The 17,368-nt window shown below is 33.7% G+C and overlaps 4 protein-coding genes and 1 non-coding gene across 6 annotated transcripts; 3 read left to right on the top strand and 2 right to left on the bottom strand.

The window, feature by feature from the left end:
* Nucleotides 1-791: 791 nt before the first annotated feature.
* Nucleotides 792-5,035, top strand: LOC107605535 (uncharacterized). The gene is made up of 4 exons (XM_016307439.3): nt 792-1,089; nt 1,173-1,327; nt 2,441-3,414; nt 4,904-5,035. Exons 1-3 carry the CDS (start codon nt 986-988, stop codon nt 3,259-3,261), a joined length of 1,080 nt encoding a protein of 359 aa, XP_016162925.1. The 5' UTR covers nt 792-985; the 3' UTR covers nt 3,262-3,414; nt 4,904-5,035.
* A 415-nt stretch (nt 5,036-5,450) lies between these two features.
* LOC107605533 (uncharacterized) lies at nt 5,451-9,010 on the top strand. The gene is made up of 3 exons (XM_016307436.3): nt 5,451-5,681; nt 6,117-6,277; nt 7,819-9,010. Exons 1-3 carry the CDS (start codon nt 5,563-5,565, stop codon nt 8,727-8,729), a joined length of 1,191 nt encoding a protein of 396 aa, XP_016162922.1. The 5' UTR covers nt 5,451-5,562; the 3' UTR covers nt 8,730-9,010.
* Nucleotides 8,838-11,304, bottom strand: LOC107605534 (uncharacterized). The gene is made up of 9 exons (XM_088491420.1): nt 11,156-11,304; nt 10,861-11,064; nt 10,667-10,757; nt 10,306-10,368; nt 10,037-10,072; nt 9,872-9,951; nt 9,666-9,778; nt 9,399-9,498; nt 8,838-9,245 (listed from the first exon to the last, which is right to left on the bottom strand). The coding sequence occupies exons 1-9, from the start codon at nt 11,268-11,270 to the stop codon at nt 9,151-9,153; spliced, it is 897 nt and encodes a 298-aa protein (XP_088347546.1). The 5' UTR covers nt 11,271-11,304; the 3' UTR covers nt 8,838-9,150.
* Nucleotides 11,305-11,421: 117 nt separating this feature from the next.
* TRNAR-CCU (transfer RNA arginine (anticodon CCU)) lies at nt 11,422-11,494 on the top strand. The gene has a single exon. It is a non-coding gene; the product is annotated as a tRNA-Arg (tRNA).
* Nucleotides 11,495-13,281: 1,787 nt separating this feature from the next.
* On the bottom strand, nt 13,282-17,368 carry AMP1 (Peptidase M28 family protein). 2 transcript variants are annotated; one of them, XR_015885840.1, is made up of 10 exons: nt 16,188-17,368; nt 15,674-15,916; nt 15,330-15,482; nt 15,162-15,230; nt 14,935-15,022; nt 14,637-14,720; nt 14,438-14,526; nt 14,200-14,313; nt 13,951-14,060; nt 13,282-13,862 (listed from the first exon to the last, which is right to left on the bottom strand). XR_015885840.1 is itself a non-coding variant. In XM_016307434.3 (10 exons), exons 1-10 carry the CDS (start codon nt 17,121-17,123, stop codon nt 13,674-13,676), a joined length of 2,100 nt encoding a protein of 699 aa, XP_016162920.1. In that variant the 5' UTR covers nt 17,124-17,368; the 3' UTR covers nt 13,282-13,673. The 2 variants fall into 2 exon arrangements, 1 of the variants encoding a protein (XP_016162920.1); XM_016307434.3 differs by having other exon boundaries at nt 13,951-14,085.

Raw genomic sequence — 17,368 nt, 5'->3', positions numbered from 1 at the left:
AACATTTTGAGTTTTATTTATATTAGTTAATTAGTATTTGAGTTTGGCCATCTCAACAGAGAGCTCTTAACTGTAAAATAAATAAATAAATAACAAACCATAGAGAGCTCTTAAAAGATGTTGGTCTCATAATATAATGCTTAAAGTTCTATATGGGAAACTACAAAAATAATATCTTGACAAAATTAATCTCCAAATATAAAAACGACAAATAAATTTCTATAGCTGATTGAATGAGAATTACTCTATGAAGCAAGGACACTTTACTGAGTTGTCGTGTCGGTGTGTCGGACACATTTTGGATACGACATTCGCCGACACTTGTCCGATACACGTGTCTGCTGTATCCAACCGTATCTTAATAAAAAATAAAAAATTTTTTTCCGGACACACTTGGACACACCTAAATATTATCACGTGTTGGCGTGTTCAGTCTTATTCTTAACATATATTCTTGAAATAAATTTAGATATAGTATATATTGTTATTTATTAAAACAAAAAAATATTTTATATTTTATATGTATGCGTGTCTCCGTATTTTATAAGATTTTAAAATTTACGTGTCAGCGTGTCCCGTGTCGGTATCCGTGTTGTGCATCATAGGAATTACTCCTCTTCCAGGTTTTTGGGATCTTCAATATACTGTTAATCAGCTTGATGTAATTTCTAAAGCATGCTGCAGCCGGCAAGTTCCTTCATTGAAATTTCCTTTCTCTTTTAATTATTCTAAAAAAAAAAAATCTCATTTGCTGGACCCTATTTATGATGTAGCAATGGTCCCATTTAATTGTGGACAGACATGAATCTCAAGTTTCAATGTAATTTTACTACAAAAAACGTCATTCCTTACATTACACGATGATGTTACAACACGGTTGACTAGACTTACATTCCCATTCTCCATTCTCCATTCACCTTCTTCTCATTCCACTTTCTTTTCATATTTGCCTTTACAGTTTTCATATCCTTTACTTACTCACAATATGAGTATTAGTTTTGAGACATTCACGTGGAAAATCCAAAACTTCTCTAAACAGAACACCAAGAATCTACAATCCAAGGCTTTCCGTATAGGACATCATAAATGGTAGTAGTACACTTCTTTAATGTTAATTACTACAACTCTTTTAATTTCGTTAATTATGGTGTGCTTCTTAATTATCTTAACAGGAGGATCCGTTTGTATCCATTAAGGAGGGACGTTAACCATTTCTCGTTGTATTTGATGGTTGCGGATTCTCTACCGGCTTATGGTTGGAGCAGAACCACATATTTCAAGTTGGTTGTTACAAATCAGGTTGATGCCAACAAGTCAATTGTAAAGGGTACACACATCCCTTTGTTTTATTTTCTTGTCCAACTTTTTGATCCATGTTATGTGCTTTGTCACTATATACCTACTTAAGAGTGGAACAACTTTGGCTATTTAGTGTGAATCCTTTAGTTGGAATACTTGAGATTTGGGAGATAGAACAATAGAACTAAAACGGTAACAAGAAAGATTAGAGAATATAATAATGCAACTCTTCAAGGCGCGTACTACATGCACTTTTTTTTAGGCTTAATTCGTCCCCACCAGTTTAATATGGTGTGCAAAATGAGTTACTGGTGAATTTCTTGCAAGATACAATGAAGAATACTTGACTTGTTTTTGTACTCACACCGTCAAACCTTATATCAAATGATAATTTACATAATGATATTTTCTATTCTTTCTTCTACGTACAAAGAAAGCGTTGAGATAGAGTTACACAAATAGTAAAAAAGGAAAAGTATAGGTAGATAATGAAAATACTAAACAATGTGAACAATGGATATGTCAGATGTTCAATTCAATAGGTATGCAGATGATTATGTTCATTATTTTTAATTGGATGGTTATTTCTTTTAATTCGATTTACTCATGCACAATTAACAATGGCTGGATGTTCAATTCACTGGGTGTACAGATGGTTAAGGTTTAGGAAATAATTGGGGGTGGAGTATTTTTTTACTTTATTAGGTCAATTCTAGAGCTCATTGTTCACATTGTTTACAAAAATCATTGTCTACCTAACAAAACCGAAAATAAGATAAGGAGAATTTATGGGCACTAAGTATAAGCAACATGCAACAACCTACTTATAAATAAAAACATTTATTTCAGAAGATATAACTATTCAATGAGTTACAATCTCTTAATAAGTTGCAATTTTTGAATAAGTCACAACTTCACGAAGAGATGTAACCTTTTAAACATAGCTTTTCACATTTAGATTTCCAAACTTTGTTGAAGCAATTTTTCAAATTGGGATTGGCCATTTGTCATCTTACAAGAAATATTTGCTAGACTCATTCGTTTGTGTACACTCAACAACAGAAAATGTATCTATCACTCATGATGTTATTTTTATTGGATCATGGAAGTTTAACACCAGATGTTTGTAAAATTTCCCCAGAGACTCAGCAGAAGTTCAATGGAGGAAATCGCAGTTGGGGCTCAACATTCCTTACCCTGAGTGACTTCTATGATCCTAACCAAGGGTATCTAGTCAATAACACATGTATCATTGAAGCTCATGTTTGTGTCTCCGATGTTCCGCCTCATGCTATCAAATTAAGAAAAACCAGTAGTAGCATTAGTCCAGCAAGTGACTCTATCTCTATCTTGCTTGATGATCAAGAAACAGAATCAACAGATGGGAGCGAGACACTTACTTCCGCGACCTGCAGGTCTAGTCGAACCGAAGATGAAGATGAATGTTCAGATTTAACACTAAAGGACATCATAAATTTGGACAGTTTGGGTAAAGAAGAAGCATCTTTTTTTCCATTGGTGGAAGATGCCTGCATGTGGCATCCTGATCTAATACAGAGCCAGAGGAACCGAAGCGAACGATTCAAAATATGGGCATTCACATCTTTAGGCCAAGTTCTGCATTTCCTCAAGACAAGCAAGGTGAAGGACATGGATGAAGATGGATGTAATTATCTGAAAGGTTTATGGGAGGAGCTTGTTAGGTCCTCAGGATTCAACTTAACTTGGTTGGAGCCTTATGTTCAATCTGCACTGGGAATGAAGTCTCATTTGGAAAGAGCAGCGGGTATGGATGATTTAAGGGACAATGTGGTTGCCATTGAGATCAAGATGAAGAATCTGAGGGGAGAACTTGCTGCTGCAGAAGCTGAGTTTGTGGAAGCAAGGAAAGCTTTGGCTGAGGCAAGAAAAGGTTACAAAGAGATAGATATGAATGATGTGTTAGGCTATTCCATGTTTTAGGAAAACAATAGTGTTATTTGGACCCTCTTCATTCCTTATTCATCCACTTTTAGTCCCAAATCATGGTGGGAGATAGAAAATTTAGCTGCCTATTTCCTTGTATATTGTATGATATGGGATTGACTTCTACATTCGGATCCATTTGCACCAGGCGTAATCAATGTCGAAATTTAGAAGCCGGACTATGGTGGTTCCTGCGTCAACAGGACCGCCATAGAAGCCGGACTACCATTAACCATGTAACTTACCTCTGGCATGCTGAAAAATACACAGGACAATCTATTCTTAATAAATAAAAGTAGATACATAAGTTTACTCACATTACTTTGAAGCTATTTCTCTTCTTCTACTAACGCCATGTCAGCAGCAACATTGCTTATTTGGCAAAATGTTAGAATCAACTACTCAAAACTTGTCAAATCAACTATTATTTTCAAATCAACAAAAAATAAAATATACAAAAAAGAAAACTAAAAAATACAATACAATAAATTTTTAACGTATAAATACATTGAATCCATATTCCTATATTTATTATATCTTACCGTTATAAACAATTATAATCCCAACAATTAATTTATTAACTTACTAAAGGTAATAAATATTCATACTACAAATGTCATAATAATATTATTAATTATAATAAATTTTACGTTACAAGTATTCAAATTCCATACTATTTGAACTACTTATATAAGTCTCTTAGCACTGTTCTTTCAAATAACATCAAATTTAATACAAAAAATTTATTTTTGAATTAGACATCTCAACTTATTCAATGGAGCATCATTCTTTCAAGGCAAAATGATTAGAAATCGAATAACTATCCAAGATCTAATAGCCATGCAACGAGAATCTGATGATCTGGTATGACAAAAAAAACACTCACAACATGCATCATACATTCATACTTACTCAAATACCGTATACCTAATGAATACATAAATTGAATATTGGAATAGGAAAAGATCTTCACAATTTTAGCAACTATAAACGAAATTGATGACAAATTTGTATGAAACTGTGTTGAATGTGAAAAGTGTCCGAAAAAAGCATATAAAAAAAACAACTACATTTGTGGCACATGTAATCAAACTCTACAATATCCAACAATAAGGTAACTCTATATACTTTTGTACTATTTCATGGCGAAGCAAAAAAATTATTGGGCACAATTGCTTCAAATCTAATGACACTCTAGAAAAGTAATGGCATTGAAGTACCACTCCATTAAGAGATTAAGAAGAAAGAAAACTATACAAATTTAAGACATATCTTCGGAAAAAGAACATACATGCAAAGATGGAACAAACAACACAATAGAAAGTGCATCCAATTCAACAATTCATAAAGAACATGCCTTCACAAGAATCTACGACAGAAAAAAAGTAACAACTCTAACAACAACCAATAAAGAAAAAAGAAGACGAGCGCTACATAAGAAGACTAAGTCCATCAACTAAAATAAATGTAAAAATTAAACCACCAAATAAAAATGTCACTTTGTACAACTCCTAACATCCAAATCTTTTGTACTATAAATTATTTTAAATAAAACACCTTTTAAATTTAACTTTAATTTACACATATTTAATTTATTTCTACAAAATATAACAATTTTTAATTTACTGTCTCATTCTAGTATTTATAATGACAAGCATAAAAATAATCTTCCAATTATTATGAACATTCTTGGTTGGTTATGTATAATTTGACTTGGTCCAACAACTGCTATGAGGAACTCTCAATAAAAATCATGATATTCATTAACTGATAATCATGTCATGTGATTATTCTAAAATGTGAATTTGAACAAATTTGTATTTCTTTATCTTAGTTTAGCTTTGTTCATCAAATAAATGTTATCCTTCCTAAGTTATCTTTTGTGCATAAATAGAATTACTCATCTCATATCCATGTCCAACCGATAAGTAGACTTTTTATAAATGAAGGTAATACTGAGGTAGTAGCATTCAAATTCAAATATACTTAAATGACATATAATAGTACTAGTATGACTTTTGTGGTGCAAAACAATTAATTCAGCACCTACTCTTCATTTTAATTTATGCACATATAATTCTAATTGATTAAGATATATTTTCTCTCAAGTCAAAACAATTAAACTAATGCTAGAAATATATATAGGCAACTTCCATAATATTGGAAGCACTTTTCTCAGAAATTTCATTGAAGTAATACTTCGGATTATGAAACCTTTAAATTCGTTTGAGGTTCATCAATTATTTCATAGGCCCAATTTAGTTGACTTTTATTGATTTGTTGATAGCTATTGGGATTATGGAGAATTATCAGCAAGGAAAGGAGATTGAGAAGTTCACATGGGTAATTGAAAGTTTCTCAAAGAAGAACACCAAGAAGCTACGATCCAAGTCCTTCCAAGTTGGTGGTTGTAAATGGTAATAGATACTTGTTAATTGTTACATATGGTTCATATATATATATATATAGTTTGGTTTAATTACTCTGTTGGTTTTTATAATTTCTTGAAATTTTTAATTAGGTCCCTATACTTTTTTCTTTTTAATTGGGTCCTTGCACCAATTCTTTTTTAATTAAGTCTTTTTTAGTAGTAATTGGCTTAATTTTATAATCTAACTAAAAAAAATTTGGTACATGGACCTAAATAAAAGGAAAAAAAAAGTGTAGAGACCCAATTAAAAAAAATTGGTATAAGGACTCGATTAAAAGAAAAAAAATATAGAGACCTAATTAAAAATTTTGCGAAACTATAAGGACCAACAGAGTAATTAAACCATATAGTTTTATTTAATTGGAGATATTATATAGGTAACTCAATTTAGAGAAATGTTGATATTTTTTGTTAATCTCAGGCAGATACATGTGCATCGAATAGAAAAAGCAAAAGGTATGGAGTATTTATCGTTGTATTTGAAGGTTGGAGGTTCTGTACCATCATTTGGATGGAGCAAATATGCATATTTCAGTTTAGCTCTAATTAATCACATGGATCCCCAAAAGTCAGTTGTAAGAGGTATGCATGTTACATTAATCAATTACTTTTAATTTTCTTTCTTTATATGTCACTCTTGTTATGATTATTAACCTTGAATCAGAATTCATATTATGATTTACGGTAATACTAGGAAGACAAAAAAATATCCAGAACTTACTTTATTTAGTATTTATTAATTATTGAAACAATTAATGAATGTTGTAAATTCTAACCAACATTTCTATATGATTTTTCAAAACCAAAATTGTTGTATTTGGTGAAACGTCTTTTTGTTGGGGGGAGGGGGAGAGGGGGGGCTGAGTGTTCACAAATAATTTTATTTTGGGTGTTTCAAAGTAAAAAAGTAATTATATTATTGTGTCTTCTCTATCACCGTTCATAATTTATGTCATTTCAATGATGTTAATTTAAGAGAATATTGACTATTTAATTTGTAGAACAAAGAGTACTCACATAAAAATAATAGCTAAAATGTAGACGCATAAATATCAAAAAATTCAATGAATCATAGTTTAATTTTGATACATTGATCCTGTGGTATATTTACATCTGTTTTTTTGAATAACCATTCATGTGGTCAATATAAAAGATTATTATTTTTACTAATGTGATATCACATAATTTAATATACGTATAAAACTATTTTACATTGATGGTATATCAAAATTAAATTCGTATATTAAATCATCTAATATTCATCTTATAAAATACCATGTAGATATACTCATCCAATAAAATAGTAACATTTCAAGATATTATTCACTATTAATTTTTTTTTTTATCTAAAATAATATTATCTAATTGATTTTGAATATAATAATACAATTAGAATAAATTATTTAGCACATTTTAAAAAGATGACAAAAAGGAATAGCCGAATAGAAAGGAGAATACTAATCATATATTGATAACTAAATAAGCAGTTCATGGATTAATTAACAACTTTTTATATAAAATAAAATAAAAAGAAACATTTTTACTTCTCTTATGAAACTTACTCCTCTTATCTTAATTTCTTCCCTCTACATATTAAGGTATGTAAAAACAAGTTCGAAAAAATATAGTGCGACACCATAGATCATTAGATCTTTCCCCTTTAATTTGTTACGAGTGTTTTTCAGCTAGCTAATAAGCAAATAGAATTTGCACGCATACCCTTAATTCATTTCTAAAAGAAAATTGCGGTGTATGTAAACATAATTATGAGTTGACTTTTCACGTGAAAATATCTTGGTATACAAACATTATGTAAAATAAAATATATATTGTATTAAATAACTTAATTAAATATATTAAATCTTCTTATAGTTTTTAATTATCATCTTTATATGAAATATTAGAAGAGTTTAATTTTGATATATTAACAACGTAAGACATTTTACAACAATCGTGTAATTTTTTTAGATGACCATTCAGTTAATGTAAAAAGTAGTTATTTTTGCTGATACGTGGTTATACAATTAGATTTACTTGTAAAACTATTTTATAGGATCAAAATTAAATTCATATTAAAATGTATTTAATTTCTAATGTTTGCAATAATATATAATATTGTGCAGAGACACAACAGAAGTTCAATGCTGGATACCGTAGCTGGGGTTCAAGCTTTGTGGCTCTGAATGACTTCTATGATCCTAAACAAGGATATCTCCTCAACAATGTTTGCATCATTGAAGTCCGAATCTCTGTCTCCGATGTTGCATTTGACACCAACATTTTTAATATTAATAATAATGTCTCATCATCTACTCATCACTCTAATAATCAAACTTCAAATGAGACACTGAGCCGTTCAACTTCAACCACAACCCAAGAAGATGATGTTAATGGAATAACAACATTACAACCTAATTCAGATGATGTAGTACACTATGTGCCTACAGCACCACCTCTATTATATCCTACTATTATATGTGATGATGAACCTTTAGTAGTGCCCTTAAACACTACTACTCTTAGTGAGATTCTAGATGTGAAAAGCTTAGGAGAAGAAGAAAAAGCTTATGTTCCCTTGTTGGAAGAGGTATGTTCATGGCACCCTTCGCTGATCCAAAGCCAAATGAGAAAGAGTCCGAAATTCATTCAATGGGCATTCATAGCATTAGGTCAAGTTCTACATTTCCTCAAGACAACAAAGGCAAAGGACATGGACGAGAATGCATTCAACAAACTCCAATGTCTTTGGGAGGAGCTTCAGTTGTTCGGATTCGAGCTGAGTTGGTTGGAGCCCCATGTTGAATCTGCATTGGACATGAAAGCCTACTTGGAAAGAGTGAAGACCCTAAAGGAGAATGTGATTGGTTTGGAGATTGAGATGAAGATGCTCAAAGCCAAAATGGCTGTGACAGAAATCGATCTTGAGTTGGCAAAGAGAGACTTGGCAATGGCAGAGGTACAAATGGGATTTGAAGAAAAGGACATGGATAAGGAACTGGGTTATGGTTATGGTTATGGTTATGTCATATCTTAATTACTTCCATATTGCACCCACCATACACAATAATTTCGTTCTGCTTATGTATCAATCTATTATATTTATAAGATAAATATTGCATCTGGTATTAAAAACAGGAAAAAATGACACAGCTCAATTAATTTACTAGTATATTAATAGGCACAAAAACTAAAAGGTGATGAGCTTTCTCATATAAATGCTTTCTAATCCTATCGACTTCTGTTATTAACAATGTTCAATAACAAATAGCTACAAATACCTTTATCGTTACAAAGAGAAGGTATATGCAGATTTTACACTCAAGCTTCAAATGGGAATGGATCACAGAATTTAAAACCTCAAAGACAGTTCATTGAAATTACCAGACTTTTATAACTAGCTATGTGCTTTCTTCCTGTCCTCTTCATGAAACACAGTTCTTCATTGGTTTTCACATCTACAATACTCTGTACGATAGTATTCCATCAATTGTTTCAACAACCAACCGGTTCATGCGCACCAAAACCAGCAAATATGATCTTGCTTTAGGACCTGAAAAGCGAAAAAAAAATAAAATACAATGTTGGTGGAAAATGTTAATATAAATTTATGATAACGGATTTTATGGAAAGGCTAATGCATTTTAATGGGTTCAATAAGAAAAAGAAAAAACAGATAAGGGCAGAGATGTAACAGTTTGACTACCTAAATCAAATGAAGGGATTTCATCTTGCCGGAAGTAGTTGCCTCCATTCGTTTTCTTCCTGAGGCTTGAATTGATTTTATCAACAGCTACAACTAAATCCTAGGAGATCAAGTTGAACAAAGAACCCCAAAAAAAAGTGTTAAATAGATCAAGTATATGCACATACGACTGTGAAGACAGACAAATTACTAGAGTTTAAAGAACACTAAAGAAGATAATCCATGTAAATTGTAAAGAAACATCTAGTTAGACACAAAGAACCTCACCTCCCATGTCGCTAGACCCTTCATGTAGCCAGGAAGACATTCAAATTCTCTTTCCGATATCTTTATAAGAGAGCTGGAAGGTTCAGCTGACTCTAAATTCTCCTTGTTTGCCTCTAAATTTAGTTTAAAAATAATACATAAAAAAAAAATCTCTTTGTGGCTTATGGTGGGATTTGAAGTATTGAAGCAAGAAAGAAAACTATTACCATCAGATAAGAAATTCCTCCCCTCAGATGCCACTATTTTGTCTACAACAGGTTGCTGCTGCTGCTTAAACTCTTGTTCCCTGTTCAACCATTGCTCAGAAAATGAGAAACTTGCAGCAATCATCTACAGAAATGTGGAAATAATATTCACAACTTTTAACTTACTTCTCAGGTTCTTGTGGAAATAAATCAGCAGCACCGGTGCAAGAAAATAAGATAGTGGTACAAATAGAGTTAGTAACAAACAATTAATCAAAGCAAAAGTTTTGTTTTCATGAAATCAACATCAACATGACCACAAGACCAGATCAAGTGACACCCCTTTTAACCAGAAAATGAAGAATATTGGAACCAAAACATATGCATGAAATTCTCACAACCAACAAGAATGCCAATGGAGGCAAGTGGCATATCAGTATCACTAACCTCCAGATGCTAACGTGGCCAGACAAGCATCTGAGAGTCCAAGTTGTTTCAAACTCATAGATTCATCAAATCTGAAGAGAATTAGATTAAGGGACAGACACCAATAAAATCAAACGGGATGAAAATATCGTATCGTCATCTAATCTTTTCAGTTTTCATAGCTTCAATACAGAATTTCTGAAAACAAAGTACAGAAATAAATCAAATGGATGAAAAATGTAAAACACAATCATATGTGAATTGATTTTGGTATCATTCAGGGTGGCAGATCAACATAACTTCACTATTTCATCTACAGAATTTTTTATTTTCATTTTTTTCAGTTCTATGTTAAAAATTGTCCAGGAGCCAAAAATCGGAGAAGGATACAAATCATCTTCGTTGAAGCTAGAATCCGGCACAGGAGCTAAAATCTCTCCTTCTTCTTCTTCATCATCCTCTTCATCCTCAAAATCTGGAGCTAATTCCCGAAAATGGAAAATTCTCAATCCAACAAAACAAAGGAAGGAAAAAAATGCAAAGTAAAAATGGAAAGAGGAGCGAGAAGAGGAAGTAAGAAGCACCTGGAACGTAGCCGTAGCTGCTCTTGAGACGATCTTCGAGTTCAAGTAGATCGGAGTGGTTTTTCTTATAGAGTTCGTTGCAGTGACCTAACAGCTCTTCGAAGGAGACGGTGCCGAACGACATCGAATCCAGGAGCTCGAGGTCGGCGGCAGAGGTGGATACGCGGCGGTTAAGAGATTGAACGAAGGTGGAAGATGCAGAATCTGCGATGAACAGTGCAATTGAAATTACAAATTTCAAGTGCTGAGATGGTTGGAGATTGATTTGAATTTGAATTTTGTGAGAAAGATTTACCGAGAGGAATGGGGCGGCGATCTATAGATAATTTGAGAGCATCGGAATTGGACTGAAGATGGTTGCAGAATGATGCCAGCGCGTTGCAGAATTTCCATATTGCATCCTCCGACATCGTCTTCTTCTTCGTTTCTCTCTCTCTCTGCAACAATTGTGAATAATGAATACCCCTTTGCAGCTCCTTCTCGAAGAAGAGGAGTTCGGCGGGAATTTCAAATTTCTTAAAAAGAAAGTAGTAAAGTAAATTGAGTGCTTCAGTTCGTGAAGCGCCTGTAGCTCAGTGGATAGAGCGTCTGTTTCCTAAGCAGAAAGTCGTAGGTTCGACCCCTACCTGGCGCGACTTAGTTTCTTTTTTCTTTTTATATTTAATTAATTTTTAATAAATTTAAAAATTAACTAATTAATCAATTTTTAGTAAAATATTTTAAAAATAAAAATAATAAGCTGTTTTATAAGATTTTGAATTTATTTTTTAATATTCTTGTGTTGTTCTTGAATATCATTTTTAATTTATTATTTATTTGTATTTAATAGTGAATTTTTTATTACCATAAGTTTTTCTATTTCTCTTTTTTAATGGATATGCACTATGGACTACAACCGTCACAACTAATTAAAACTATAACTCCCCATTATTAATTAATTTATTACATATTAATAGTCAATAAAAATATAAAACACTAACTAAATATAATAAATATCTACATAAAAATATCATAATAATAATATCAATCATAATAAATTTTAAATTATAAATATTTAAATTTCATGCTATTTTATCTATTTACATATTCTACATATGACTCTTACTACTAATCCACTGTGATTTCATTCTCAATCAATTTTTTTTAACTCTAATTTTTTTTTTTAATTATTTCTGAACTATAAAGCATCTCAAAGTTACACAATGAAACAATTTTTTTAAACAGTATTGCCAAACAAGCAGATAATTGATTTATCAAAATTTACGTAATTTGTTTATAAAAAATATTTATACCAATAAATGAAGAATAATTTATCTGCTTAAAAATAATTATATTAGATGATAAGATATAAAACAAAAATACTTATTGTATTTTTAAAACAAAATTTATGAAAAGAAAAACACTTTTATTACTTTTACTATTGTTCATACCCTATCCAAGTAGCAATAAGACAGACCCAAAGTAAGCTGTGAGGTCCAATCTAAAAGATTGGCCTTCACTGCGTGTCTGACCTCCTCAAAGAGATCGGAGCCAACCCCAAGCAGACAGTCCACGTTTATCCACAAACATAACTGCTTCCTAAAATCTCTTACCTACTTCTGGAGGAGATATCACAACAACCCTAAGATAAAGGAAAGGTTATCCACCATCAAAGATGGAATGACTCCAACGGTAGTTATTGGATTCCTACTATAGATACACTGACACACTTAGGTAAACCTAAGTTCCAATACACTAAAACCTGTTTAACCCTTTGCTGACTTAGGAATTAGAGTGTCTTTGCAGGTACCACCCCCCCATTTACTGCCACGCGTACGAATCACTTCGAACGGAGGCTCTCGCGCTACAAGCCAGAAACCACCTTCCTCCTCCATTTGGGCCTTCTGTCCTAGTCCAATCCATCTATTTCAGGTACCTACATAACAACTATTTATACTTTTTTTTTCATTATTAATACTTTACATATGTATATTTTAAGATCTTTATAATTATACTTATCTCAATATGCTATTGGTTGCTTTTTGCAATAACTAAAAATTAAACATTAACAAGTTTATTTACTAATTTTTTACTATATTTTATTAAAACAAATGTGAAAATAAAATCAACAAATAAAGATATAACCTTACACAACTTTAATATAAAAAAATTTTATATTACAAAATATTTTAAATAAAAATACATCAAATTTAATATTAATTTATATATATTTTAATTAATTTTTAAACAATATAATACTTATTAGACTAACGGGCGAATCTCACTCTAGTTATTCACAAGAGCAAAAGCACTGACTTGCTATTAGAAACGCCTAAGAATTTCTCATGCTGTGTTGTCACTTCACTTGGCAGGTATGAATAATAATTAATAGAGAAAAACCTAAAACAGTCCCTAACAATTATCTCGAAAGACAATGAGGCCTTTGACAAAAAAAAACTCCAACCCGACTCCTGACAATTACCTTGAAAGGACAACGAAGCTCCTGTGCCAAAAAAAAGTCAATGTTGTTTTTTTTGGCACAGGGCTAATCAGTCCCAAAAAAAAATAAAACCAAGAGCCGGATTGGATGTTTTTTTTTCTTGGAGACCTCGTTGTCCTTTCGAGGTAATTGTGAGGGGTCAGGTGGGGTATTCACTCTAATTAATAAGTGTCCAACCATAACAAAAACTGCTTATATACATACATAAGAGTATATGAAGACATAATACATTAACCTCCCCCTTTTTGAAAGCTAATGTACATTTATAAGTGTCAAAACTATTGGAGTGGAATATTTACGAGCAACTCAAAACATAGAAATGGATTTGCACGAGTTAGGTGAATTCTCCTTTGAGTGCAGAAGCAGCTGTTTGAATGGCTCTTGCAACTCTCCAGATTTCATGTTGAATTGCTGCTACCCTTTCTCTTTCACTTGTTGCCTTTGATGATCCCTGTGTTATTGAATCAGCAATCCCAGGGAAGAAATCTAGCTTGCTTTCTTGGTCCCTTGGAGGCCCAAATACCTATAACAAGCATTCATGGATTGGTGATCAAGTCAAGTTTAGTAACATGAAAGTGATTAACTAAGTCAACTAACACAAGCACACTCACAAGATGCTTGAACCACTTTCTTCCATGAAGACCATCTGCATCAATGAAGCCTTTTTCGGCAAGGATTAGTCTATCGTTCAACGCTCGCTTCCTCATATCTACTATATCACCTGCAGTTTCTTGCAATCTCAGTTGCTGCAATTCAGAACAAAGATGAGTATAAATTGGAATTGAAATGGAATAAGAAGAGAAAAAAAAAGGGATTCTAGCACTAAAAGATACATCATTTGCAAGCATTGTTTGGTTTACCTTTGATTCATCATCAACTTGCTTGGCAGCAGAAGCAAATTCTTGAATTGACATGGTTAATGGATGTAGAGAAACTTGCTGATCTAACAAGTTGCTCAACTTGTTCTTGTAAAACTGCAAAAGTAACATCAGTGTTAGTCTTCTTTTCTTCCATATTAAATAGAAACAATTGATTTGTTAAAGAGATAGTAGCTATCAAGAATTTTTAATAAACTACTAGGTGATTATGAATGCATACCAATAATTGATTCGCATAGGAAATGTAATTGAAGGGAAGAATGGAATCGTCGGCCAGGTGAAGGGCCAGGAGTCCCCAAATTCCAGTAACTAATACAACAAAGAACAGAAGATACATCTTGAGATTACCATGAAATTAACAATATTTTACCAATAAGAAAATCACTCAAAATCGCCAGGAATTAGATGAGAAATCTAACCGGCAACATGTCGCTGAAAAAATGGATCTCCATACTCTGTCATCCAGTTATACGAGTCGTAAGCCGTGTGATAGACAGGAAAATCTGGGGGAAGTGGTGTAGGATTATTACAATGCATTTTATAGAACATGACATATTTAGGCATAGTGTTAGAAACAATTAATTTTGTATTACAAAAATTAAAGAATCTAGGGAGTGGTCTTATATATTTTTAGCCTCTGGTTATCAATGTCCAAAGAGATACAATAACAAATGGTATAACCATAGTAAATGGCTCCATAAGTTTAAAAAGAAGTACCTCTTCCATAATAAACATCAATAGATGGAACCCCTGCATGTTGCACAAATGGAGCAAAATCAGAATCAACTGCACTGAGCCTTTGAATCTGCAATCCACCGAAAAACCACACTTTTTAAAACAAACCTTGGCAAAATCCACATTAATATGATACAATATATAAAATTTTTCATCATTTGAGTTAGCAAATGCAAATAAATACTTGGCAGTAGTAACAAAAGCTTTACATTGTAGTCTTCACCAGTGACAGCCCAGTTCTCATATATTGATGCACCCTCAGAATCAGGATCCTTGACCTGAAATCAATGCAAATGCTAAGTGATGTTCAGGTATTATGATATATAAGTTTATTATGTATGCAAATGCATTTATAAATTACAGTGATCGAAAGATACCTTCTTTGTGACCTCCACGATAAGATTGTCTAGCTGAGGAGTTGAGCCAACAAAGAGGCCAGGCCCTTGAACAGCACAGTCCACATTAAGGTATGCCACAGCTTTGGGACTCAGATTGATAAGGTTTTGTTCAACCCACTCAGTGGATCCTATCTACATAAAACACATTAACCTCATTCATGATTCCAAATCATATTATTACAGGAAGCAAAATTATTAAAAGCAAAGAACTTGACCATGTTTCGGTTCATTCTTCGAGCTGGAAACATCCACAAACTCAAGAGGTTGCTTGCTTAAAGGGAATCATAGTTAAAATGAGTGAATAAGGAATTACTACTACCTACCATTCCGAATTCCTCAGCATCCCAGCTGCAGAGAATGATAGATCTCCTCGGAGTCCAACCGGAACCTAACAGAATCGAAAATCTCCGGGCAATGTCGAGCAGGGCAGCTGTCCCACTGCTGGGATCAACAGCACCAAAAGTCCATGCATCTCTATGGTTCCCAAGCAACACATACCTATCAGGTTCCTCACAACCTTTTATCACAGCAAACACATTCTGAATAGTTGCCACTTTCTTCTCTCCCTGCAAAATACACACACACCAAACTTCATCATAAGGCTTCCCTTTAAAGAACTACTAAGAGAACTTCATAAATCCAACACATGTCTAAAACTACTTTGACAATGCATAAAAATTAAGGTAAGAAAAACATGTCAAATTTCCTGATTTGTAGAGAATGAAAAAAAGTCAATACTCAAAAAATGACACTTCTGAAGGAAGACTCAAAAGTGAAAAAAAGTCAAATTCCAATTACAGTTATGAAACAAAGGTACAAACAAAACAGAACACCAACCTGGTAAGAGAAATTGAGCATGGTGGGACCAGGACCAACGTGCCTGACCTTAGATCCTAGGGTACCCCTCCATTCAAGGGGCACCGGCGCACCACCCAAGGACCCCAAAACAATCTCAGCAACCTCAGCAGACAAGGGTAAAGATGGAATTTTGGGGAACCTCTTCGAAACCTCACTATCATCCAAACCCAAGGTTTCACCGCCATCAACACCAGCCCAACCAGGACTCAAAGGGTCCCCCACACCCCTCATCACGTGACCTCTCTCGAACCCATCACGCCACGTGTCACCGTCCCCGTAAACCAGAACTGCCACCGCGCCATTCTCTTCAGCTTTCTCAACCACCGCTCCCCTCCCTAACCCGTCGCCTTTACGAACCACAACGACGCAGCCGTTAACGTGCACCCCCTGCGCCCGAAGCGCACGGTAGTCCCTCTCCCTGCCGTAGTTCACGAAAACCGCCCTCGCATAAGCCGAACCGGACGGCGAGTAAGCGTGGTAAGGTTGCACTACTGGTTGTCCGGTCTGGTCGCTGAAATGAACGGGTTCGGTGAGCGGAAGGTTGAGAACTGAACCGTTTGGGAAATGCAATGAAACAGAGGAGTGAAGAGGGTAAGAGAGGAGTGTGGTGTAGGTTGTTGTGTGGGTTGGAAGGTTAAGGGACCTGAAGTGGTTTATGACGAGGCGAGTGGTATCGGCGGCGAGCTTTGTTCCGGCGAGGTGAGGGTGGAGGGTGAGGCTGCGAAGGTAGGAGGAGATGGTGGAGTTGGAAGCAGAAGAGAGAAAGAGATCAATGGCGGTTGAAGTTGAAACAGGGTAAGGGTAATAGAGGGTGTAGAAACCCAGAATGCAGAGAACGAGTATGGCCACAAAAGTTTCTAAAGGTGAAGGCTTTCCGGTGATAGTGTTGGTGGGCAAGGGAATAATCCGCACCATTTTTTGGTGGAAAAACAGAGTACACAGAGAAACAGAGGATGCTCTGTTTTGTTTTTCTTTTTATTTTTATTATGGAGAAAGAGAAAGAGAAAGAGACTAATAACTAGTTTTTATTTTAATTTAATAATAGATTCGAGGATAATGGTCGTGCATTTTTTTGCCTTTATGGTGAAAGGGTTTGGGGAAATGAATGAATGATGATGATAGGCTTTAGATGAGTCTAAAAAAATGGTTATAAAAGATTT

Source organism: Arachis ipaensis, chromosome B6, assembly GCF_059453495.1.
Source record: "Arachis ipaensis isolate K30076 ecotype BB chromosome B6, ASM5945349v1, whole genome shotgun sequence".
NCBI lineage: Eukaryota > Viridiplantae > Streptophyta > Magnoliopsida > Fabales > Fabaceae > Arachis > Arachis ipaensis.
Note: the sequence above shows the minus strand (reverse complement) of the source record. Positions and strands in the feature narration are given on the sequence as shown.